Genomic DNA, 26,730 nt, shown 5'->3' with positions numbered 1-26,730 from the left:
TTTACTAGGAATGTGAAGGCACTGTTAAGAATAATCTTGAAACAGTAGAATGGAAGGTGTGTCAAAAATGTCCAGGTCCCCAGTTAGCATAAAAACATTGCCTGCCAAACTAGCAACCAAGTACCAATCTCCCTGGCTCCCTGTCAACTGAGTACTAAGTTGGCTATTGCCCGTAACATGCTGGCCATAGGTGATCCCACCCTTTGTGCAGATGGGACAAAGATGACAGCCAAGGCAGAGAGGGTGGCTGACTTCTGCTCCTTCCTCAGTTAGCTCACAGAGCAATTTATTTCAGCTTATTGAAGGAAAATCAATGTGACTATGTGCAACGCAGCTCTAAGTGCCTGGTTTTATCAGTCACCTCCACTCTGTGACATTCTTAAACTGTGTCTTTACTGTAACCCAAGCCTAGCACTCAAATGCAGCATCAAGTTATTCAGTGCCTGGCTATTGTCATGTCTGTTATAAATGAAGTGTTGATTCAACCCAGCCCAGGGACTGCCCCCAAGAGTAAATGGTCCCAGAGATGGGAGGGGACATTTTCAGTTATTTATATTAGCAGCTGGTCTGGAACTTGAGTTAGAGTTGATGCTTGCTTCCTAAAGGAAAAAAATTTGTCATTTATTCATACCCTTTCTCTCTGTGTGTTTCTGCTTCTCTCTCTCTCCCTTGCTCTTACACATACACAAACACATGTCCACATACCTCCTTAGTCTAAATGCAAAGGATCTAATTTTATCTTCAAGCAGGACGTCTTTTTTATACATTTCTAAGTTTCAGGTGTAGAACAGTATAATTCAGCATCTGTATACACTACTAAGTGATCACCTTCAAAAGTCTAGTCACCATCCATCACTATACCATTCTCCCTCTTCACACCAAAGAATATCTGAAGGGGCCTTTCTTCAGTTGTTGTTGAGATCCTTTTATGAAAATAAGAAAAGTTTACCCTTACTCATTAGTTGTATTAGAACAAATCACTGATGTCCAGGCAGTGAGTCTCAGATGAAAGACATTAATTGGTTTGATGCATGTAGCAGGTAAAAATGGCTGTGAGGTAAGCATGTAATGGAAACATAGTGTAATGGAAACCCTGGAAACCCTGTGGACAGGTCTCTAGTGCAGTTTTCAAATGGGGTCCCATCAGTCATTCCAAATTTTTCACTGACCAACAGTGAAAATGACAATAAGCATGTTCACTTTCTGCAAATAGTAGGTACCAGACATTCGTATAACAATGCTCGAAAATATAGCCTTGTTTACTAAGGATTTCTTTTCTATTTCATGATAACTTAAAATTTATATTACATTGATTTATATATCACAGAAATCTGAAAAGCAATACACTTTAGTGGTTGACTTTGCAGCACTTTATAAGGTCTAATAAATTGTTTTAAAATTCTTGCTGAGACCTAAGTAGATTGAGGGGTATAGTACATGGTGCCCTCTTTGTTCCCACACTCATGATAATAAGGCCAGGGAATAATTGTAGAATAATTCATAACAGTTCATGATAAGATGAATACCTTTTTTGCACTGGTGTTGTCTCTGCATGCCAGCTATTTGAAGTTATTTGACCTGTTTGCATCTGTTTTGAGGAGAAATCTGGAAGCCAGTTTGCACATCTTCATCTTATATCTTCTCTCCTTAGCAGTTTGACTAACATTCCTTTTGTGTTTCTACAAGTTCATAAACCTTTTCTGCCTTTTGCATCTTTCTCTTACTATCTTGTTTAGTGTGTAGGGCTCAGTATGAAATGCTCTGTGTGAGTTGGGGGTTCATTGTATGATTATGTAAGTTCAGGTACCCCATGTTGTATCTGAAAAAGATATTATGTGCATTGGTGGCTTTTTTCCTTCAAACCAGAAAACTAATTGCAAGGGTTCCTGTAACTCTTTTTAGAATATATAACCATTATATAGAACCAGCTCAGTAAAACGTTTTTTGAAAACTTAAGTTTGATACCTATGCTGTACTTTCTTTTGCTTAAGTACATTTATGAGAACATGCTCATATAAGAGTAGGTTTTTTTTCTTTGTGTGTGTACCTTTTTAAAAAAAGACACTTAATATCATCCCTTTTGCTGAAATGAGGAGTTGATTATATTGATTCTGAGACTTGGTTATTTATTGAGTACTGGTTTTCCAAATATTTGGTGAAACATGGCAAGTTATGTTAACAGATATTTGTAACTGTGTGGAGTTGTCGTTACTTTGCTCTATTTTAGTATTAAGTGGATGTGACCTTTCTCCAGTCCCTGCCATAGCTTTTCACTGTCATCTGCGCTCCCCTATCATCTGCACTCCCTCTGTCTTTCCCACTAGCAGCCAGACTCTTCTTTGCTGACCAGTCTATTATTCTGGGAACTCTGACAGTAGCACTTAAAATATTTAACAGTTCCCTTTGCTACATTAAAAAACCATAAAACCTCATATGAAATAGCTAAGGGAACATATATAGGAGGAAGAGAGGCTTCTGCTCCTGTGAGTATTTTGTAAGGGGACTATTTTTCTTATATGATAAAAATGAAATCTTCACTCTGCCCACTTTTACACCTACGCATGTACTGAGCGTCTCCAGGGAGACAAGGAAGCCAGAGTCCAGTGATGGTGAATTCTCCTCAGCGATAGCAGGCTGGATTCTCAGGCTTCCAGAAGACCCTCACAGACAGGCTTTGTCCCCAAGGCTCTTCCAGGCAGGCTTTATCAACATGTCTCTCCCTTTCCAGACAAAATAGCCTGTCTGTTACTTCTCAAGGGCTGATTATGGTGAGTTCAGTAGGCAGAGGTCTCCCCAGGACAGGAGGGTGGGTGTGGTAGGGAGGTGGGACAGGAGGTTTCCATCTTCCCCCAAATTTTTTCTTTGTCACCCACTTATCATCAGTGCTTCAGTTCTATTGCCTCCCTCTATGCCTCTCAGACACAAAGGCACCACTCAACATTACAAAGTGCCTTAATATTCTTTGTTACAATACCGTAGTTATGACCTTAATTTAGTGAGACTGTCCTTTTAGGAGAAGTACTACTTTTGCTGATTCAACAATTTCGTGTATCCACTCATGAACGTATCCTCTTAAACATTATTTCCCCGTCCTGAGTTCAGTGGGCAGGAACCCCCATGCTATACCTTTCTCCCACTTTACCAAGTCACTATAAGCTTTCTTAAAACAAATAACATTATTTTCTTATATAAGTCCATTAGACACATTTTCTAAGAGTATAGTTTCAGATTCTTTGATACATTGACCACAGACATCTGTGTGTTCATCTTCTTTGAGGCAAAAATAATCAGTTACCTTTCAGGAATTCTTATTGGGGTAATCAACGAGAAATCTTATTTGTCTGTAAATTTAACCACATTGTTTAATGATCATTCTTGACACATCTTCCATGTACCCATTCATGGCTTTCAGCTGAATTGACTAAAATTTAAAAAAATAATCACTGCTCATGATTTTCTAGCACAATATCTGAAAACTTGTTTTCTGTTCCTGATCCTCCTGCTCTCCTTGGAAAGGTGTGCCTCACTATTATTCCTATTAACTTCTTTGATAGTGAATATCCCCATGAGGGTTTATTAATGACATTTTTCTTCTTATTTGAACTTTTAAAAAAGATTGATCTTAATGTACAGAGAATATAGTCAATACTATTATAATAACTGTACAGTGACAGATGGTGACTAGACATATTGTGGTAATCACATCATAGGATGTATAAATATAGAACCACTACATGTACACCTGAAGCTAATATAATATTGTATGTCAATTATACTTTAATTAAAAAACAAGATTGGGCAGTCATACATTCTGCATTTTAGAGGACTCGTTTTCCTTTTGCCTTATCTTCAATTCATATCACCTGCCTTTAAATAAAAACCATCCTGTGGCATAAGCTAGAAAGAGTCAGTTTTAGGAGGCATTACCAGTGTTGTTCACAGGTACATAATGTACCCTTTAAATTGACTTAGAAGTCAAATTTGGGAACTTTTTTTTTCTTACATAGTGCATTGAGTTCACCACTGGTATGCTCACCTGTTTAGGTCTTCTCAGGTAACCTTATCCATAGTGTGCTCACCACTTAGCTCTTCCTCTCTGTCTCTCTCTCTCTTTTTTGGGGGGGCGGACTGAGATGAGGTGAAAGTGTTCCTTTCTACTTGAGTCCCAAGTTCCCCAAGAAGAATTGGAGGAGGGTGCTGGTGCCTCTGAAAAGAGCCCTTGATTGTCATCTCAGTTTCTGTCTTTGCTCTGGTGCTTCCTGATTCTCTCTGCCATCCTTCCTCAAAATTCTAATCATTCATACTCCAAGTTTTGGGTTTGATTTTTAGTAGGAATAAAGCATGTGCTCAGATGGATTGCTCTGCCTAAAGAACTGTATATGAAACAGGCTAAATACAAGAAATGTAAACAAATTCTGAAAAGTGTTCCAACTTAGACTGGTGGAAAATTTTGCTTGCTATTTCATTTGCTTGGAAATGGGGAAGTCAGGATCCTGTTCTTAAGTGCACTTCCTGGAGTCCTGCTGTGGAAGCGGCTCTGAACCTGTGCAGTAACAGAAACATTTTTCTTCCATTTTTCTTTGCAGGCTCTTCAAGTGGCAAGACAGCTCCTTCTTCAACAGCAACAGCAGCAGCAAGTTAGTGGATTAAAATCTCCCAAGAGGAATGACAAACAGCCAGCCCTTCAGGTAACAATTCTTTTAAAAATAGATGACATTATACACTTTGGGATAGCTAATAAGCAATTCAGAAGAGGATTGTGGTAAGAATGACAAATCATGTAAGAGAATCTCTTGCAGAAGATGTCTTTTTTGTTTACCAGTGCGGTATGACCTTTTAGGAAGTGTCTGTTCAACCCAAACATGTTGTTGTTGGGGGTGAGAAGATCTACTAATTAGTGAAGGTAATGGGAGGATGAGTAGTTGTAGGTGTGGATTGCTTAATAATGCAGCTTACCTCTGAGGAAAAGTTCACAGTGCTCTGATATGTCACCACATTCTCTATTGATAGAGTTAGAGATTCTCTTGTGGGATAAACACACACTTTGTTACACACGCACTTTACGTTAGTGCCATGGGGGAAATTTTGCCCCAGGGGACAATGGGAGATGTCCATTGTCCAGGGGACAATGACAATTGTCCAGGAAAAATGACAATATATTATTTGAAGGTAGAAATCTTATACATAGTAGAGTTGTGGTTAGAGATTTTCTAAAAAGTACACACATAGACATTGTCCAGTCTATTGGTTGTCACAATGGGGGGCTTGGTGTTACTAATAACCTAATAGGTAGAGGCGAGGGATGGTGCTAAACATCCTACATTGCACAGAAAAGTCCCCTACAGCATGGAACTATTCATTCCAAATTCTCAATAGTGTTAAGAACTATTACTGGGACTGAAAAAGAGATAGTAATTTTAATATACCTGGTCATGAATGTGATACACACTTTTTTATTCAGTGAATGTTTTCAGTATATTACTGAAATATTAATAAAAAGTGGCAAGCAATTTTTATGTGAAGATACCAAGACAGATTGTTTTAGTAACTTCTCCTTTCAGGCACATTGAGGCCCAGAATTAAGAGAGTAGAAGAAGGAGTGAGTTTGTACAAATCTAATTTTGATTTTCTATTGGAGTAGAAGATTTTAATAGAAACTTCAAAGGAACTTGACTCAGGGTATTCATATGCACATCCAGGACAGGGCACCTACAGGCACTAGGTGGCCCAACTGCTTTCATAGATAAGGATGGACGTCCTCCAACATGGGAGGCTAGTATGAGTTTCTCACACTGCACATTTTGGGACAGAATCTGTAAAGAACTGCTTATGGGCATAACTTGGTGCTGATTAATTTGATCATAAGGTTAATCCAAACTCTAGATTGTTTTGACTTTTCTCAATCAAAGTAAACCAATACCTGTTCCACATTGTCTGGCAAAGATCATATTGACCTTGGGCGACAAGTCCTAGTTCTTCTACATCCGCTTGGAAAACTGTCACTGTCTAGGGACTGTTCCATACTATAGTAATACTTTACTGCAACAGTTGAATGTGCATTCTTTACTAACACTTCCAAAAACATTTCTTTGGTAAACCGTCATGAACCCATATGCCTTTTAATGTTTGTGAATGCTGGGGACACTTTTAATGAGGTACAGTGCCAGTGAGGTCCCATGTCAGGTGCTCTGAGAAGTGCTTTGTTGTGCAGATGTCTTAAGAACAGCTCTGGAGGATGAAATATGCCTGTGTTGACCTTTCAGCTGTGAGCTTATTTGTCAGGATTCAAATAAGTTGAAAGGATCAAACTGAACAGTTACCATAGTCAGACTGGGAATAGTGTTTCAGAGGTCAGCAGCGGAGGCCACATTGCAGATTCCAGAACACAGTCCATTGTTGGTACATATTAAAGTATGGGGCATCTCCTGCAGACAGAGATACAATTAAAATTGTAATTTATTAATGTATACAAGGAGCTAGCCCAGCCTGTCACTCAGTGGTTCCAATGACTGTCCATTATTTTTGCCTCCCTGTTGGAGCTCCCACAGCCTTAAAGATACTGCAAGTCCTCTTGAATTTATCAGACCTCAAGTGCATTGGAAAAATGACAATATATTATTTGAAGGTAGAAATCTTATACATAGTAGAGTTGTGGTTAGAGATTTTCTAAAAAGTACACACATAGACAGTCCATGCACTCTGTTCAGTATTGAATATCATTTGTAATTTTTTATACTAAACTTATTTTTCCTCATACCTGCTTAAAAAAAAGATGGCGTTTTTAGGTAACTTCTTTTCCAAGATGAATGAAGTTCCTTTAGGGCTAAATATATGAAGTAAAGTTTCAGGGGATTTCCTTTTGAGGGCTCTCTTCTTCTTGCTGTTACAATACTTTTAGCTACCATAACAGTATGATATAGCTTCATTTTTCTTGGCAAGGACAGTGTCAAAACCAACCTAACACATTTTGCTGAGCACTTCAGTCTCTATAAAAAGTGTGGGACAAGGGGGCCATCTTAAATGCTGGTTTTGTTAAAGAAGATGTTTGGCATCTCTCCCTACCCCTTCAGTGGGAGACTTGACAAGAAGAACATTTAGACCGGCTTTAGGAATTCGTTGGGAAAAAAGAGTTGGTTGTCTGATGTATGTGTGCTAACAAGGTTTTGTTAGCAAAAATAGTCTGTTGTGGTCATGCAGATTCTCTAAGCTTCATTAGGTTGGCTGGCCTTCCACAGACAGAGCAGAAATTACTAACCTAGATCACACGTGTTACATTGTTATAAAAATATGTATATAGGTTCAGTGATTCACAGAAGGTATAACCTGTATGGATAAATATTATCTGCCGTGCCTTGTCCTCACTGATGCATCTCAGTCAGAATGGCTCTGGAATGAACAGGAAATCCTACAGTAAATCTCAACAGTGTTCATTTCTGATCTTCTTAGCCTTCATAACTACTGAGAGATCTATTTTAGCAAATTTCAGACCTTCCACATGGAAGGCTTCACATGGAAGAAGGATTTGATCTGCTGATAGCTGGAGGAAAAAGAAAGCAGCTCAAATCCCCAAATACACTGGGACTCGTATTTTAAGCAAATCTCACACTTCCCTGTGGTATGTTTGGCAGTGCTCTCCAGCTTCACAGGCTGGGGACACAAACAAAAGAAAATGGAAAGTTAAGAGAGGCTGTCTGTGATTGCTCGACAGAGATTACCAAATGTAGTCAAACATCACCAATTTGAACTAATTTCAAGGAGATCGGAGTAAAAAGAAAGGAATAATGTTCTTTGCAGATACGAATATTGAACAAAATCTGAGCTGGCCACATTTTTGGGTCACATTGTGGTTTGTATAAAGAATTGACTGAGTATAGATATTGCTACTGAAGTTCTTTAAAAATATTCTACTTAGTAACTTAAATAGCCCCTTATTTAGTCTTTAATTTGCTTTGCCAATTTTTTATGAATGATACAAGTGAAAATTGAAAATTGGCCTCATCATAAATTCAGAATTAGAATGATCTGAGTTAATTAGATGCATCGTGGTGAACAGTTCTGGAACAGCCACAACGTGCAGGGCATCTTACTGATGCTCACAGATATGAAACCATGGAGGAAGGACAGAGCCTGCCTTCAGAATGCTTATGAGTTGTAAAACATTAACAAGGTTTTGCTGCAAAAATAAAATTATATGTAAGTAAAAATAGTAGGCTTACTTTTATAAATATTTATATACTTCTGAAGATTGCTTAAACAAGTGAAATAAATGCTTAACAGTGCAGGTGTGCTCATAACCTCAAAAATGTGGAACTTTACTAGCTGAAGATTAATTTGTGAGTAGATGAGCAATTTTATTGATCGACTCTTGGAACTTTGACCACCGTTTCTGGGTAGTAATTCATTTTGGTTCTTTAAGCATCTTAGTTGTTGGCATGAGTACATAAACTGGAAGGAAGTCAAATGACACATTTTCTCCTAAGAAAGTAAAAATACATGTGTATTCTGGCAGCATTGAAGTTAGGAAAGAAAGTCAACCTTGTGTGCTGCTTACTGTGGGAAGCTGACCACAGTTTCAGGCCATCAATAAAGAATTTGAATTTGAAACCAGTCATCTGATAGATTTCCTTCTGCCTATCCACTCCCTTCCAAGGTTATATCATGTGCAAACCCTTCACACGGGAGACCATACCCTGGAACAAAGGACAGTGAAACCCCCGGGGAAGGTCAGCCTTTAGTCCCGCTGGAAAGGTCAGCCTTTAGTCCCGCTGGGAAGCTTAGGGTTATAAGGAGACCTCTTGCTATAAGCAGAGGAGTCTCAGATACCAGTCAGCAGGTATTTCTTAGCATTTTTATTTGCAGATATATAAAACATGCACTAGTAGCATTTTTGTTTTGTGTTAATGCCACATAGAATCTTAGTACCTCACATCATTTTCATGTCATTCAGTAAAGAGGAAATTGGTAAGAGGAAACCTTTAAAGGAAAGTACAATTTTTGTTGTAGGCAGTGAAATGGAATGGTTTTGAAACACTGACTCTTAAAATATATCCCTATTCACTGAATTAGTAAAGTGGATGGACAGGGAAGCAAATAATTTTGAAATGTCTGGAGTTAACCATACTTGGCATAAAATTGATACAAAGTGTTGAAATTTCACTACCTTTTTAGATTTTGTTAGCACCTGATCTTAGAGAATCTAAAAAACTCTGAAAAAATGTCTTGATGAAACAATAAAGTAGGAACAATACTTTAGAAATGGTTATTAAGTTTTCCAGATTACACACATCATTAAAAATGTGATAGGAGCAGTAATCCCCCCTCCCAGAAAAGCATGCACACACAGAATTTTGCATCTAGTTACAAGGGTTTCATGGACCTCAAGAAGTCCATCTTTTACCCAGGTTAAATACTCTTGCTTTAAGAATTTTTTTCTAAAATGATGTTTTACTCTTGCCTTCCTCCAAAAACCTTAGTTCAGTTGTAATATAGTGAGTTAGCTCATTTTTCAATTTCAACTGCAGTTCTGTATAATATCCTGTGTCCTAGTCTGTCCAGGACAGACCCAGTCTGTTGGTTGGGTGTATTTATTAATAATTCTCACTCTCAAAAGTATCCTAGTTTGGACATTTAATTACATGTCCACCTTACTTACATGTATCTAAGCATTAAAATGCAAGGATGGCCCTGGCTGGCGTAGCTCAGTGGATTGAGCGCGGGCTGTGAACCAAAAGGTAGCAGATTCGATTCCTAGTCAGGGCACATGCCTGGGTTGTGGGCCAGATTCCCAGTAGGGGGCATGTGAGAGGCAACCACACATTGACATTTCTCTCCCTCTCTTTCTCCTTCCCTTCCCCTCTCTCTAAAAATAAATAAATAAAATCTTTTAAAAATACAAGGATGATGCTAATATGTTATATGTAAGCAAGTCTTCATCATCATATGCAGATAATTAATGGTTAGTAAGTGTTTAATGTGGGCCAGCCTCACAGTTATCCTATGGTGCAGAAACAAGTATTAAATCATTCTGTAGATGAAGAATAATGAAACTGAGAGAGGTTAAGTGACTTGCTTCAGAGCATTCAGACAGTGGCAGCACCAAGATGGGAAGCCAGGTCTTAGGACTATCGGTAACCAGTATGCCATGGTCAAGTTAATAATTGCTTCTCCTTCAATGTGGATTTACTCAGCAACTACTAAGTGCCATGTTTTTCATAAATAATCAAATTATTATATTTTTCATATCATAAGCAAAAATAAAACCAGGCCAACCAAGACCAATTCCACTGTCAGTATCTGGATTTCAATTAAGGGGTCTGAGATCTGCATAATTATCCTAATTGTCACCCTGTCTGTAAGCAATAGCAAAGAAAAATTATTTCGTATTCTCAAGTCTGAAGTGCTCTTATGAGCTTCCATGTGTTGGAACACAGACAAGTATGTTATAATCATTGTTGGGGCAAGGAGGTGGGGAGGGACATGAGGTGGACATCCTTAACTGGTCAAAAATGTGTAAATTGCTGACAAAATGACACATGTAATTAGAGTGCTCCTACCATTTTACCTTGTGGTTTACACCTCCAGTGTTGAGAAAGAGAGTGACTCCCACCTTGCTAATTACCATTATCACTGAAATGCTAGGGTTGGAGTCATTAGTTCCATGTGCATTTAATTAGAGGAAGGCTGAAATTGGATTTAACTTATTACTTTTTCATGGATCACTTTCTTGTCATCACTTTAAATTGGATTGCAGCCCCAGGTAACTAATTATGAGAGCCACAGGATCAAGAGTGAAAAATAGAAGGTAATTAGGAAAAACACTGTTGGACCCTTGCTGGTCATCCACTTGTGCTTTGGGAAGAAAAAAAAAACAACAAAAAAGCTGTATTTTATAGTCTTTCAGCTTAGGGAGTTACAGGGATGTATGGTTGCTGGGCATCATGGGAGTCTATCACCACCCATAGTGGTTTCTATGGTATACAACTGAGCTGAAGATGTCAAATCAATGTGGTTCCACAATCAGCTCCTTAATACCTAGATTAAACTTGTAAAGGCAACAGATTGGCTGTGGGTATGAGGCATCTCAACAACTGTGTAGTCTGGGGGCCTCACATATATGATTACAACAAAGCTGTCAAGATGCCTCTGAGCCCAACTACAGAATATTTTAAGTACAGGGAGTTAGAATTTAATGAATGTATTAATGTTCCAGAGACATCATTCATATCTGACAGGAAGACATATCAGTCAGCATTGCAGTAGGTTTTAGGGTTTATACTTCAAGAATTTTTTTGTCAAAGTTGCCAGCAGACCATAATATTCATGCCATTTCTTTTGCTTCAGGTGTGTTCTCTACCCGCCCCAATGTTGTGGATAGGCTTGCTGAGGTTCTGTTTCTCCTTCTACCCCCAGTGAAAATACTTTAAAACAAATTATATTGTTTCCATGTGCAGAGCAGAATTCAGAACTGCAAGCAATCAATTTTATTGACATTGTCTGAAAAAAATGTTGATGACAGTTCGAGGATGTGAAAGTATTGGATTTTTAAAGTCGCCAGTACTAAGTGTGGAAAAAAACTGAAATGTAATCTCATTACTCAAAAAAGTCCTGTGAGTTACTCTTCTGAGAAGGGGTTCTTCTTTGATAGACTATGATAGCATGATGAGAAGTCTTGATATCAAGCCTGTCGGTTACATTGAAGAGAGAAAAAGCGTCCCAGAGAAGTGAATCATGAAGCCAAGATGGCTTGAGTTTCCTTAAGTTGTTTAAAATGGGTTTTAATGTTCTGTTAATGTAAGCAGATAGTCATGAGTCAGCCTTGGGTGGCTTTCAAACCTGGGGAAGTGAGGGTTGCTCATTCTTTTCCAAGGAGTATAGGGGTACAGCCCCAGAGGCCACTGTAGCATTATTCCCAAGTGACAAAAATATTTTGCCTAGAATTGTGAGTCCTTTTCCTGTGTGAACTTTCCAAGTAAAATCTCAAGAACTAAAATAGTAATCATCAAGTCTAATGCAGAAAATTAAAGCTTTTTTTTAACATCTTAAGTTGATTTAGAATTTTTGTACACAATATTCGTCTGTGGTTGAAAGAGGGCATGGCAGGGTCAAGTGATGTAGTGTTTTCCATTTTTCCACGAGTCTCACAGTGTGTGATAAAAGCAAACTCCTTTATTTTGTAAGTCTGCAGGAATTTCGATGAAGTGCAGAGGTCACGTTCCTTGTCAATTTGAGTAGCCAGCATATTTTAACTACTGTTTTTTCTTCCCTTTTGTGTGTCTTTTCTTCCCTGCCCCCACCTCACCATAAGCCGTGTCCCTTTCCTGACACAAGCATAGTGAAGTCCTCCAATCTGAAACTCATTAGCACACAGCATTGGCCCCTATCCAGTGGTTAGAAAATTTCCTGAAGCCTAGAACAACAGCATTTGGTGCAAGCACCATGCACCAGAAGTGACGATGAGGGAGTCTTGCTTCCCTGGCAGTCTGCCTCATCAGGAACACTGTGAGATGGAGGTCTTGCTTATGGGACAAGCTAAAAAACCTTGGTCCTTAGAGAAATGTGCTTCTGGAATCACAAGCCAGTATTTTTTTTCCTACACTTATTATTTTAATTGGGCTGGAGGTATTTATCAACATAGCTGCAGGAACATGCAAGCAAGCCATTAGAGAAATAGTACGAAAATCAATTTCTGTGAAATAATATTATTCACTTTTGTAACTATTGGGTGTTGGAAAGCCTATGGATTTAATTCATTAATTCATCAAAATTTTATTAATTAAACCTCACTATATCCAAGTAATATGGCCAAGATGAAACTCTTACCCTAACATTAGAAAATTACACAATTCAGTACAGGTCAGGATAATATAAGGCAGGTTTTCAAACAGGAAACTGAGTCCTGAAAATATAATGGTAACAGTATTGAAAAACAAGAAACAAAAGTGTACTTTGTAGGAGCCAACTACTGTACCACAACCATATGGGGATAAGCTCTATTATTATTCCCATTTTGCAGATGAGGAAAGTGGGGTATAGAGAAGTTAACTTGCCCAGGGCCAAAGGGCTGGTGAGTGGCCCAGCTGGGATTTCAAAAACTCGCACTCAAGCATCTGTGCTCTTCTCCATTACATTCTATTGCCTCCCACTGGGCCACTGCCAGGCATAGCAAACAGGGACTGAAGGGAACAGCAGCAGAGCTGCTGGTGCCTAATGGTTGTTGCTGACCACTAGACTGCACTGTCTCCTAATTTAGACATGTGTTTGTGGGCATATTTGAAAAATAGTGCTTGTAATTGAAATATGCACTTTCTAAAGGGAAATGACGCTTGGGAAAGAGAAGAAAGACGGGTATTACTCAAAGCCTGCACACAACTGCAAGTAATTGTCTAAAGGCAGCCGTTGAAATTGAGAAGCAGTTTGGAAAATGTACAGTTTGGGAAATTTGTGTACCGATGTAATTACGGTAGTTGTGAGTTGATGTCATGCCTAGTAACTGTTTTTGTATTGCCTGGGCCTTTGTTACTGAGCTGTGATATCATGAGCAAACTATTATAAACATAGCATGGATATAGCATGCTTGTGTAACAAAAGATTGGGAACTTTTATTAAGTTTGTTTTCCTTGTCATATTGTAAAAATTTATTATGTGTACTGTGTATATTAGAAACAGATTTGGGTAATTCTGTCTAAATGAAGTCATCCCAGCTATTTCCAGACTGTCTGTTTTCAGTTGTGAATAATTTTCATACATCAGATGGTTGTCATATTTAGTCGCTCTCAAAATTTTAAAGAGAACATATCCCATTTTGAACTTTTGGTGGACTTCAGCCGCCTTGCTGTTGTGATTGTTTGAGTTTCACATTATTGCCCAGTAAATTGCAGAGACTGAATATGTGTCATCTCCAAAGGGTCCAGCACTGCTGCCCTCTAGTCATAACTTTCCCCTTCATCAAAAGTACAGATTTGTAACTACTTAAGCAGTAGAACTTAGAGACGCCAGGACAATTGAGCAAAGAGCACCAGGCCTTGTCCTTTCACATTACATTCCATTGAGGAAAATTGGTAAACATGCAAGCAGACAGAGCCCAGCATTTATCGGTGTTTGTGGTAAAATGTGGGTTTTACATGGGTAGTTCAGAAACCTTAGATGACTCAGTGCTCCCCAACTACGTTCCTCCAAATGTTTAGAACCTGAACGTTCTGTCTGCTGCTTCAATTTTTTTGTTTGTTTGTTTTAACCAACCACTTTCCTTCCTAACCTCCCCTAAATCTGGCTTTTCTCCTCATCATTTTCTTGAATTATTTTGTCACTAAATTCAGTGGCCATGTCTCAACCTCACCTCAAGCTGTCTGACCTTCTAGTAGCCGATTCCTCTTTCGGCTACCTCATCTTTTTGGAAATCTCCTTCTTTAAACTCCTTACATTCAGTTCCTTCCTGGTCTCCATGGCATTCTCTTTCTGCTTCCCAGTTCTCTCCTGGAACACAAATTCATTCTCATCCCAGATTTTAGTTCCTTTGATCTTAGCTGGGTGGCACTTCTGTCCTCCTTCCTTGTCCTGTTACCTCTATACCGATGACTCCCAGCTTGCTTGTACCCTCCTAACTGTCTGTGCATGTCTCTTTTAGCTCAGCATCACCGCAATTTCCCTTCTCTCTAATCCAGCTGATCATGTTTATCACCATGCCCTACTAGTCAGAGTCATGATTCATTGTGGACTTACGAATTTATTCATTTTCTTCATCCCCACCACATTATCTGTTCTCAGGTCTGCCATTTCCCTTCTGCTGAGTATCTCCTATCTATTCCTTTCTCTGTGTTTCCTCTGATGCTGCCTTGTCCCAGACTCCAAACCTTCAGTTGGCAGATGCTTAGATCTTGTCAAACAAATGTAACCTGCCCCCCTCCCCTCAGCTCATGTTGTAGTCTTCTTGCATATCTTCTAGTCTTTCCCTGAATGCCATGTCACTGTGCTATTCAAAAACTTTCAGTGGTCTACTCTTACCTACAATACCAAGTCCCCACAATCCAGGATTGCAAATATTGCTTGTTCTGTCACCTGCCATTTAGACAAAAGTCTAGTGATTAAATTGTTTGAGTTTAATTCAGAGAATTATCTCTCTGTCTGTTTTCCTCAGAAGGAAACCAAGAGCCATGTGATATGCTGTGTCTCCCCATATCTAAACTCTCTGCTATGTTATCCCATGTTCTTTTTCACTGGTATCTCTTATATGCCCTGTAGGCTTCCTTCTGACCTCCTGTGGCTGCAGCACCTGCAGGCCAGGCACTGCCTTGTTTTCTTGCTGGAGAGCTGCTTCATCACACCTAATGAAGCCACTTTTAATAAGATATTGATGAAATTATGTTTGCTTTTGTTCTTTATTTCATCACATAAAGAGATTGTTATTTATTTTAGAAGAAGATTCATGAATCCAAACTACTCAGAGGTTTTATTTGGTCTGTGTCAGAAGTGGCTCTACCCACTGTGCTCTTTGAAGGATCCTACAAAAGGGGCTCCGCTCCCCTGATGGGCTACCTGTGTCACCCACGGGCACTGGATGTAGCAGTGTGGAATGTGGCCTTCTCTTTACCAAACTTGGCAGATTGATCTGACATGCCTGTGCTGACCACATACCAAAGTAGAGAAGTACTTGGGATTATTTTTCCTGGGAAACGTAATAGATCTTATGGTAACTATTAAAACGTGTACTTTGTGGTTTTCTCTACATCCTTATTCAAGACTGATCTAATTGTGTTCTTATCATGACACTGTATCTCTTCATGGTCAAACATGAGAAAGAATTTTTCCTTAAAGTCACAGATTCTTATGCAATGGGTCCCCATACAAACTCAGCAAAGACGTTAGAGTTTCTGAGATTATGTACCAGAATATGAGACAAGGTACATCATGGTTAATAGTGTGGCCTTCAATATCAGGCTGCCATGTTCAAGTACTAGCACCTCCTTTACTTGTCTGTATTTTCATTTTCTCATGTAGAGAACGTGACTGATTACCTCACTCCTTGAAGATTATTGTGAAGGTTAAATGATTAAATGAAAAGTACTTGCGCGTGCCTAGGACACAATAAATTCTCAGAAAAGTTGGTTCTCACAATCATATAAACTCCTTTTATTTTTAATATATCTTTTTAAAAACAATATGTAAAATTTTTATTGATGTTAGAGAGAGGAAGGGAGAGAAACTATGATTTGTTGTTCCACCTATTTATGCATTTATTGGTTGCATTGAATATTCAACCTTGGTGTTATCAGGATGATGCTCCAGCCAGCTGAGCATCCTGGCCAGGGCTATAGTAACTCCTTTTAAAAGGAAAAGGATGGACTGAGACGTCCGGCCAAGATGGAGGTATAGGTAAACCCACTTTACCTCCTTTATACAACTACAGCAAAAATTACAGCTAAACTACAAAACAAATATCACCCAAATTTGTCAGAAAAATCTAGCTGTACAGAAGTCTGACACCTAGGATTTAAAGAAGCCACATTTATCCAGATGGGTAAGAGGTCCAGAGATACAAAGGCACAGAGAGGTTGTGGAATGGGCGGTCCTACATTCATGTGTGGTAGATAAAATTAAGGAAGGATACCTTGGGAGTGAGCAATCCCAGCCCCAGATGAGACCACCCAGCCCAGAATTCCAGCACCAGGAAGATAAGTCCCCATAACTTCTGGTTACAAAAACTAGTGGGAGTTGGGGTGGTAGAAGAAACTGCAGGATTCTCAAGAGCCTTCTCTTAAAAGACCCACAAAGGACTTAGGACTCACACAGACCCATCCCCTATGAGATTCAGCACCAGGGCAACAGCTAGAAGGGCACAAGTGGCACTTGGGAAGAAAGGGAGAAAGTAAAGTGACTGGCAAGGGGGTGAGTGCTAGGGAGATAGCTTCCTCTTGGGTCATTTATAGAGGCCAGTTAGCAGCACTGTCCCTTATCTGAGCCCTTCCCCACACAGAGCCACAAAGTGGTTAAATGGGTTGCCCTGCCCTGGTGACTACCGAAGGCTCTGCCCCACACAGTTTACAGATGCCTTTTCTACAACAGGCCATGCTACTAAGACAGAGAGTCAAAGCAGCTCTACCAAATATACAGAAACAAACCAGGGAGGCTGCAAAATGAGGAGACAGAGAAATATGGCCCAAATGAAAGAACAGAACAAAACTTCAGGAAAAAAACGAAATGAAATGGAGATAAGCAACCTGTCAGATGCAAAATTTAAAACACTATTTAACAGATGCTCAAAGAAATCACTGGGTATGGCAATAGCATTAAAAAAAAAACTCAGGCAGAGATGAAGGTTGCATTAAATGAAATAAAGAAAAATCCACAGGGAACCATCAATGGGGGGGTATGGAGCTGAAGCTCAAATCAATGATTTAGAACATAAAGAAGAAAAAAGCATTCAACCTGAACAGCGAGAAGAAAAGAGTACTTAAAAAAAACAAAGAACAAGCAGCCTCTGGGACATCTCCAAACATGCCAACATCTGAATCATAGAGGTGCCAGAAGGAGAAGAGGAAGAACAAGAAATTGAAAACTTATTTGAAAAAATAATGAAAGAAAACTTTCCTAATTGTTGAAGTAAACAGACATACAAGTCCAGGAAGCACAGAGTGTCCCAAACAAGTTGGATCCAAAGAGGACCACACCAAGACACATCATAATTAAAATATCAAGGGTTAAAGATAAAGAGAGAATCTTAAAAGCAGCAAGAGAAGTTAGTTACCTACCAAGGAATGCCCATAAGACTGTCAGCTGATTTCTCAAAAGATACTTTGCAAGCCAGAAGGGACTGGCAAGAAGTACTCAAAGTGATGAAAAGCATGGACCTATAACCTAGATTACTCTATCCAGCAGAGCCATCATTTAGAATGGGAGGGAAAATAAAGTGCTTCCCAGACAAGGTAAAGCTAAAGGAGTTCACCATCACCAAGTCATTATTATATGAAATGTTAAAGGGAACCATATAAGAGAAAGAAGATCAAAACTGTGAACTTTGAAAGGGCAACAAACTCACAGCTATCAACAAGTGAATCCATACAAACTAAGCAAACAAGCAAAACAGAAACGGAATCATAGATATGGAGATCATTTGGAGGGTTAACAGCTGGGATAGGGAAGGGGGGGAATGTGGGAAAAGGTGCAGGGATTAAGAAGCACAAATTGGTAGGTAAAAATTAAACAGGGGGATGTTAAGAACAGTAGAGGAAGTGGAGTAGCCCAGGAACTTAAATACATGACCCATGGACATGAACTAAGAGTACTGGTTGGAGGGAGTCCAAGGGGGAAAATTTTAGTCAACTGTAATGACAAAATCAATAAAATGTATTTTAAAAAAGGAAAAGACTATCTATTAAATGTCTAATATATGTTTCAGCAGCATAACAAGACTGTCCTTTTGCTTGCAGTTGACTTGTGATTGAGCACTCTTGAAGGGAAGACATTAGGCCCCTCATCTGTTAAAGGGGTGACCCCAGTATGTTCTAGTGAAGACCAGCTGATGGAACTAGGTATCGGCAGCCTAAATGATACCTGGCATATGGCATATACTTAATAAATGTTAGCTGCTGTCATCATCCCTCCCTGCTACTCCTGTTATCAGCATTCTATTGATGGAGTGTTATTTTCCTGAATCTGTCAATTCTGGTACAAATAAAGGTCATGGTATTCTGAAAATTCCATTGTAGGTTTTCTTTTGTCCTGGTCTTCCCAGAATTTTATGAGAATTAATGTTATATTATTTTAACAGTCAAGGGACTGTTCCCTAATCTACAATCTTGAACTGTGGCATTCTGCTCCCCTAGCACAAAGTAGACAGTATGTAGGTATTTCTTTCAAAAATGAGTTACTGAATGAGTGACAAGTGAGTGAATGAGTGAAAAATATGGCCCTAAAATAAAGGCAAATTGATACTGTTTTAGTTGAAGAAGCTGCAAACTGGGCTTAGGTTCACAAACCTCTTGGAACATTTCAAGAACATAAACATGGCATTGAAAGAATCCGGTGTTAGTCCTGCCTAAACCTTTCGTTGGGTCGATGAAATGAATCTTGCCAAGTATGGAGTGAAAATCAGAAAACTGCAGTGCAGTTTGACTGCGTAATGTTCTGCGTTTGCCTTGTACGTTTGCTGATCAATTTAAGGTATAATATCAGTGGCATAGAACTTTAATTCATAAGAATGGAAAATTAAAGTAGACTAAAGATAAATATAGAAATGTATTTGGTGTCAAGATTAAAGCTCAATAAAGAATAGTGAAGATGGAGAAGATTATTAAATAAACTTAGAGGGAAGATGGAAAATGTACTTAAATCTCTCATTTTGAAATGAATTGACTTACTTGATTATTTGCAACAGTATCTCACTCAGGAAAATCCAAGACAAATGAAAGCAAAACAGAATTTAATTGAGCTATTATTTTGCAGACTTTGGCTTAGTTTCAGACAGTCTAATCAAATTGTGCTTTGCTCAAATAACTAATGTTAAATGCAGCCTCCCAACAGATGTTTAAAAAGAGTCTAATTGGAAAATCTACATCCTGAATTTAGTCTGTCTCATTGGTAAAAATAGCTACAAATTTATATTTTTGAGGATGACACTCAATGACAAGCGTTTCCAGAAAAGATAATGTTTTCTTCAAGGATGCCTGGTGCTTGGGTGGAAGGAATTACCTTGAGTAGTCATAGGTGGCACTCTGGAAATTAAGTTTCTTGGAAATTCTCCAGTTCTGTGCCATATAGAGCTACACAGAGAAATCTCCTTTATCACATTACGTCACCAGAGTCCTGTTACAGTCCCTGGATCGTGTCAGGGGCCTGTGTGCTGTAATTTATAATGAGCCCTTGCAAGTCATGCAAGGCACATACTGATTGATGACATTTAAAGGTACTGGCAAGGTGGCTAGGTAATGAAGTTGACCTTCCTCCATCGTTTTCCAGGTTTCAAGTTTGTATATATAAAGAAACTATTTCACCTGCCACATTTGCTTGGAATTTTTCATTGAATCTACAAAAGGAATTTGTCTTAATAGTTAACTCTTTTCTTCCTTTAGACCAGGGGTCAGCAAACCTCTGTAAGGGCCAGAGGGTGAATATTCTTGGTTATGTGGCCATCTCCAGGGATGCTTGCTCTGCTGTTCTCCTGAAGGCATACATGAGTGAGCAGGCTCTGTCTCAATCAGAATCCACTTGTGGACACTGGAACTTGAAATTCATATCATTTTCACTGATCATGAAATGTTCTTTTGTTTTTATTCCCATTTAAAATGTAAAAACAATTCTTAGCTCACAGATCATACAAATGTAGGCCACAGACCAGATTTGGGCTATAGTTCGCTGACCTCTGCTTTTGAAGAGTGGATATGGTCCTGCAGGTTGTTCATTGAATAAAGTTGCCTGAATTAGGGGCTAGAGAGAACTGAAATTTAGCTGACCTAGCCTTGCACCCTGGCCTGGGACTGTGGTAGTGTCTCGTTGGAAAAAGAAGCACCTTTTGAATTTGCACAGAGGTGCCACCCAGCACCCAGCTTTCTTTCCTTTCTATATTTTGGTCTGACATCTTTCTACACATTATGGTAGGTATAATGACAAAAGTAGTAATTTTTTGAGAGTCAAAAAACGGACTTAGCTGGCAGGGCCTTAGCTAACCCCTACCTCATACTTGTGTGAAATTGAAGAAAGCATCTTTTCAAGACAGCTGATTCTAATATGTCAGAGTATTTTCATAATTTAGTTGGTAACCTGACTTTGTTACATTAAAACACTTTCCTGCCATCTGCCAGAAAAATTTCCTATAGAGATACAGGGTAGGCAAAAGTAGGTTCAAAGTTGTCTGTATGGAAAATAATATAATAATTACAACTGTAAGCCTACTTTTGCCCCACGCTGTATAGATGCTTTGTCAATAGTTAGATCTAGGACATCCACAGAGTGAATGGTTCCTCCTTGAGCCCTTCTGCTTGGAGCCTGTGCAGTTTTCCTTCATTGCTTGTGTCTTGAATCCAAGCATGTGTGACTTTGGCACAGTGACTTGCCTCTGTAAGCCTCAGTTTCATACCTACAAAGGATTGCTCAGTTTCTCAACCATGAAAGCACATCAGAATTAACAAAAATTTTATCATTATCAAGATCCAGGTCTCAAAGCTTTTAAAATCACTGGTAGATTCCTGAACTCTGTCTACTTACTGGACAAGAATCTTGGGGTATGGCCCAAGTGTAGATATGTTGAAAAGCCTTCATAAGTGCTTTTTTGACCTTCTGTAGGTGAATACCACTTGTCAAGGTGACAGCCATGTTCCTTTCTAACTTGAAAGCTCAGTGTCTCTTTCATTCTGTTTTTCCTCATTTCTTTGTTCCCCAGTGCCTTCTATGGTAGTAGACATGACCTCTACAACTTCATCTCAACCAATGTGAGTGAACCATGGTCATCAGAACATGTTAGGGAATCCCTGGCCAGGAGTCTTGGCTTTTGGCCTTGGGTAATTTGCCCAGGAGGTAGCACCAGACAGGAGGCTACATGCACTATGCAAAAGTTAGATAGACCACCCACCCTTTTAACCTTGGAGTCCACTTGAAAAGTCCTGGGAGTGAAGACAAAGAAGAATAATCTAGTTGGTAACATACTGAAGGTCTGTCTGGTGTTTCAAATATGCAGCTTATATCTTTTTCTCTATACAATTACAAATTTCTGCTTTGGAATGAACCTGCCTATAAGCCACATTTTTATAATATGGACCTATTTTATGGTACTTCTAGGCCAACCCCAAATTGGAAATATTGTCTTATGAGATCATGAACTTGATTTCCTATCAGATTCATTTGGATATGTTTCAGGTGTTGAAACTGGCCCACACCTCAGAGTCACTTCTGGTTTTAAGAGTTTGGGTCCTACCTTATTCAGGAACTGTAATGTTACTTAAAATGTAGAGCCTAGCCCTGACCAGTGTGACTCAGTTGTGCATCATACTGCAAAGCAAAAGGTCACTGTCGATTCCCAGTCTGGGAATATGCTTGCATTGTAGGTGTGATCTGTTGTCAGGGAGTGTGCTCTAGTGTTTTTCGTTCTCACTCTCTCTCCCTCTCTCTAGAAATAAGTAGATAAAATCTTTAAAATGTAGAATTTATATTTACCAGGGGCCTTTCTTTTCTCAGTGTTTTCTAAACAAATATCTGCTCTGCTCATTTCACAAAATACAGCAAATAAAAACTACTCATGTGGAACCAGAAAGACAAACTGGGTGTTGTATACCTCCACCTGTATTATCATATCCATGTCTTATTTGACTTCTTCCTATTTTTGTAGAAGGCTCTTAACCTTGCTTGTCTTTAGGAATTTTTTGGACTTCTAGTTGATGAAGGCAAAACAGTTTTATAGTAGCATAGCCCATGAGATCCATATGCATTTGGGGATTTTTTTTTAAGACAACACCAGTTGTATGAGCTCTGAATACCCATCATCTAACAGAGGTAGCCAATCTGACTTTTCTTTTAGTACAATTTACCAATTGCAGTTCTACAAAAAAGATTATATTTTTTGACTTATGAACAGCAGGTCAGACATTTCAAAGGAAATTTAGAGAGCGGTAATTTTTAAAATGTACACAAATGAATTTGAAAATAAATATTTCACTGCCTACACAGCTCTATTTAAAATACTGGCTTTGGAATGTATTCCTGGAGCCTTACCATTCTGTGTGACACAGTGTCAGTCCATGCACAATATATTAATGCTTAATTGAAGATACTGTAACTGCAGATCAAAGGCATAAAGAATGGGCTTGCAGAAACCCTGATGTAGATCAGGACTTTGACTAATAGAAGTCTGGACAAAACTGGTTTATAAAAGGATTCTGAGACCAGCTGAGCCCTCATCTGTCTGCTCAGCTGAGGATAACAGTTAGAGCTGTTGCCAGGGAGAGTGGACAAGCTGTGCTCCCCCTGCAGGGTGCAATTTCCCCTCTTTCCACCCCACTCCACTTTGACACCGGCACTTCCCTGCTCTGGCTCCCAATCGGCCCCTGGAGCTGTCAGACTATACAGCTCTTGAGTATCTCACTGTCTATGATGAGGGGTTAGTTTCCATTAGTGTCAGGAAAGCTCTATGACTTCAGGACCTTGAACTTTTGTATGAAGTGTATGAACTGGGAACAGGCTATAGAACAGAGGGTGGCAAACGCTAGCCTGTGGGCCAAATCCCATAGCTTGATTTTGTAGAAACTACAAGCCATATACATTTTTAAGTGATTAAAAAATCAGAAGAAGAATATTTCATGAAAAATGGAAATTGTATCAAATGAAGATTCTGGTGTTCACTACTGAAACAGAGCCACACTCATCTATTTTGCTGGCTGTGGCTGCTTGCAGTAGATTTCAGTAGTTGTTATCTCGCAAAACTCTAAATTCCTTACTATCTAGCCTTTACAGAAAAAGTTTGCTGATTCCTGATTTAAAAGTTTGGGTTTGATCTTCAGAACATCTCTGTGAAGAGAAGTTTGGACAGCTAACAATTTACTCATTTTATAGAAAAAAATAGATGAAAAAGAAAACAATTTTGTATCTAATGTTAGAAAAAAATAACACAAGACTTCAAGGGAGACTGATGGAAAATGAAGTCATTGGGAGCCAAGACCACAGCATTCTCATGAGAAGATTCTTGGTCTTTATTATAATCATCATCAACAAGATCTGTTCTTTATCATTTTATCATTAATATAATTAACTTGATCAAGATCCAGGATTCATTTGATATTAAAATTTGGTGGTAATGATATAGCAATTCCAATTGGCTGCAAGGCCTCTAGGAAGTAAATGTTAAGATAGGCTAGAGGATTGGGTGACTCATTTACCCATCCATTCATATTACCATTTTTTGTGTACCTGTTGTGTATTGGACCCTACTTAATACTGCAGTACAGAAGTGAGTATCTCTTAGTCCTTATATCACAGTTGAAACTGCACAGAGGGAATTAATAATATGAAGTAATAAGTGCCCTGATTGATGTGAATATATTGAACAATGGAAACATAAAAAAAAAACAGAGCATTTGAAATGTGACTAGTGTAACAGAAGAACTGAACTTTTAAATTGTATTTGTTTTACATTAATTTAAATAGCCATGTGGCCAGTGGCTAGCTGCTATTTTGGCCAGTGCAAGTAGAGAACACTTCCACCATCATAGAAGGTTGTAATTAACAATGCTATTCTAAAATGTTCTTTTGCTTTTAAAACATTTTGGTATGTATTTTCTCCTGGTGAAAGATGAAAGGTGTTTCCTAATGTGGATTCTTCAGACATCTCCAAAACGTGACTCTGACCCCTTCTACTTATGGCATGTTCTCCATGCTGCTTTTACTGCATTTCAGTCAGGGCAGGACACTAGCTAGTAATCTCCAGGACATGTCTGCCTGGAGCTTCCTTTTATTCCTCCAAATAAGAGGAAACCTCCAAGACCTGGAAGCTTCACTGAAGAAGATGAAGCCAGACTCCCTCCTCCACAGTGAACCCAAGACCTGTTGAAAACATGATTATTTTTATTTGTGTAAACTTGAAATGGAAATAAGAACTTCAAAAGAGCATTTGAAAAATATGCTTCTCATCAAAAAAAAAGCTTAAATCATTTCCTCTGAAAGTTTCTATCGAAGGTTTGCTTTGGTCCCACAGACCAGCCTCCTCTTTTCCTCAATCTGAGGGGGAGGAACGTGACCTTGAATTTCCACTGATACTGCACTAGTGTCCCAAGGGGCTCTGTGTTCTTCCCTTCTCTCTCTGGGCTGAGACTGGCATACCCTGGCTTTCTGTTAACTTTGTAAAAGCCAAATCCTTGAACTTCCTTTCTTGTTTCTAAGTCCTTTTCATATTTGTGCTTCTCATACCTGTCCTACCTAGGTGTGAAGTTTACTGATCTTTGTTTTATCAACACTGATGATTAATAATCATATTTCTACATATTTTAATAATAGTAATAATAACAGCATGTTGATTAGTTGGGGAAAAGCTTGGGGTTGCCTTTAATCTTTAGCTTGAGGAGTTGATGAGAAGATTAAGCTTAGTTGTTAAGACTTTGGAGTCAGATAAACCCAGATTCAAAAACCATCCTTAACCAGCACTGTGACCTTGTCTAAGTTGGCTCACTTCTGAATTTCTTATATAAAGTTGAAATACTTACCACTCAGTTTATATGGGAGGATTAAGTTAAAATATGTATGTATATAGAATATGACACGTTGTGCTCAAAATTATATTTACTCTTGCAGCATTGTCCTAATAATCCATATTATGATATTGGTTGTGGGTTATCACTTCTGAGATCCCAGTCAGACCCGCACAAAAAAAATTGAAATTATGTGACATGGAGAATTTTCAACAGTGATGGAAAGGTAGAGACTGGCGATTATCAATTTCCTCATGCATTTCCAAGTGAATTGCATTTAGCATGGTCATGTCTTAACACTATAATCTTCCATGTGCACCAGATGAATTAAAGATTACAGCCAACGAAAAATGTACTGATTGCTCTTCACACCAGTAGGGCCTCTGAACAGGGATCTACTTCTCTTGTGATGGTCAAGGTAGCTGCACCTGCTGAGAAGAATGGGTGAAGCTCGATCTCCTCCATTCTGAATACCTCCAGGTTCCTCTTTCCACTCTGAGGAGGAATTTGTACAATTATTTTCTTACTGACTTTATAATTACAGATGTGGGAAGGGGATCAGGGAGTACTCTAATTTCCTCATAATTTTTGCTTTTCATGGGTCTTGATGTGTTGGGAAGGGAAGCATGGATTTTAAAGTTGTCTTTTGCTGAGGCCTTCTAGTCAGGCTTACCTTTTGTCTTCTTTGGGACTGAGTCATTTGTTATTCTTCACTGCCCTGTGCCTTTTTCCCCCAGTGTAGTTTTCTTCACACCTGCAGGGCACTGTTCTTTCACTTCTGTATTATCACATTACTTATTGCATTTATGAAAAAAGGGGCAGTGTTTTCTAATAGCCATCCTGAAAACTTTGATACAAGCAAGTCAGTAATGTTTTATTAAAAAATATGAAATTGTCCAAGAATATGTGAGAAAGGATTTAGGAAATGAAATTGTTTGGAAATAGGAATCTTGAGATTTATGGTAGAAGAATGAGGGAAGCAAGAAATAAACTCCAGTAGAGACTGCAAACTGATGGTTTGTCTGTAGGCTAGAGACTCTTGTTTGCACAGTGTTTTAATATTTTGTGGTGGTGTTAGCTGCAGAGGTTAAAAAAATCTGGAATTTTCCCATTAAATATTTTTTCTAACTTACCCTAAAAAAATCAGAAGCTCAAACAACATTGCTGTATAGCAGTGGTTATCTGGAGCTCAGAAATTCTGCGCCTTTCCACTTTGCCGCGGACTTCAAACAAACTGCTGTACATGTGTTGTTACCTGCCTGGCTGCCATCAAACCCTCTTCTTAGTGGCCAAAACTTCATTAGCAGTCCACCTTAGAGTGGGGAGGGCTGCAGGATTCTCTAACAGGCCAACTAGAGCCCAGGAATTTTGGAATTCTGGATTCTTTGTACTTCTGCATCCTGATTGTAGATTTGATATCATCTTCAGCTGGCTGCCTGTGTGAACATTGGACCTCGGCTCTCTTCATTAATAGGTCTGCAGTGGTGACTCCCACATGGCATGTTTTCCTGTAGGAGGGAAGTTCATACTAGAGAGATGAGACCCGTTTTCCCTTATAAATTCAGATACT

General features: G+C 38.9%; 1 protein-coding gene across 9 annotated transcripts in view; it reads left to right on the top strand.

Moving 5' to 3' along the window:
- Nucleotides 1–26,730, top strand: part of FOXP1 (forkhead box P1) — a 630,544-nt gene that overhangs the window by 476,989 nt on the left and 126,825 nt on the right. For 5 of the 9 annotated variants that reach the window (XM_036031553.1, XM_036031552.1, XM_036031556.1 and 2 more), the window contains one exon: nucleotides 4,587–4,688. In XM_036031553.1, the coding sequence (XP_035887446.1) occupies nucleotides 4,587–4,688 (102 nt within the window). Of the gene's footprint in view, nucleotides 1–4,586; nucleotides 4,689–13,012; nucleotides 13,064–26,730 lie in introns of all 9 variants that reach the window. The other 4 variants (XM_036031548.1, XM_036031551.1, XM_036031549.1 and 1 more) reach the window with 1 other exon arrangement.

This window comes from Phyllostomus discolor, chromosome 7, assembly GCF_004126475.2.
Source record: "Phyllostomus discolor isolate MPI-MPIP mPhyDis1 chromosome 7, mPhyDis1.pri.v3, whole genome shotgun sequence".
Lineage (NCBI taxonomy): Eukaryota > Metazoa > Chordata > Mammalia > Chiroptera > Phyllostomidae > Phyllostomus > Phyllostomus discolor.
This window is presented reverse-complemented; position numbering and strand designations above follow the sequence as displayed.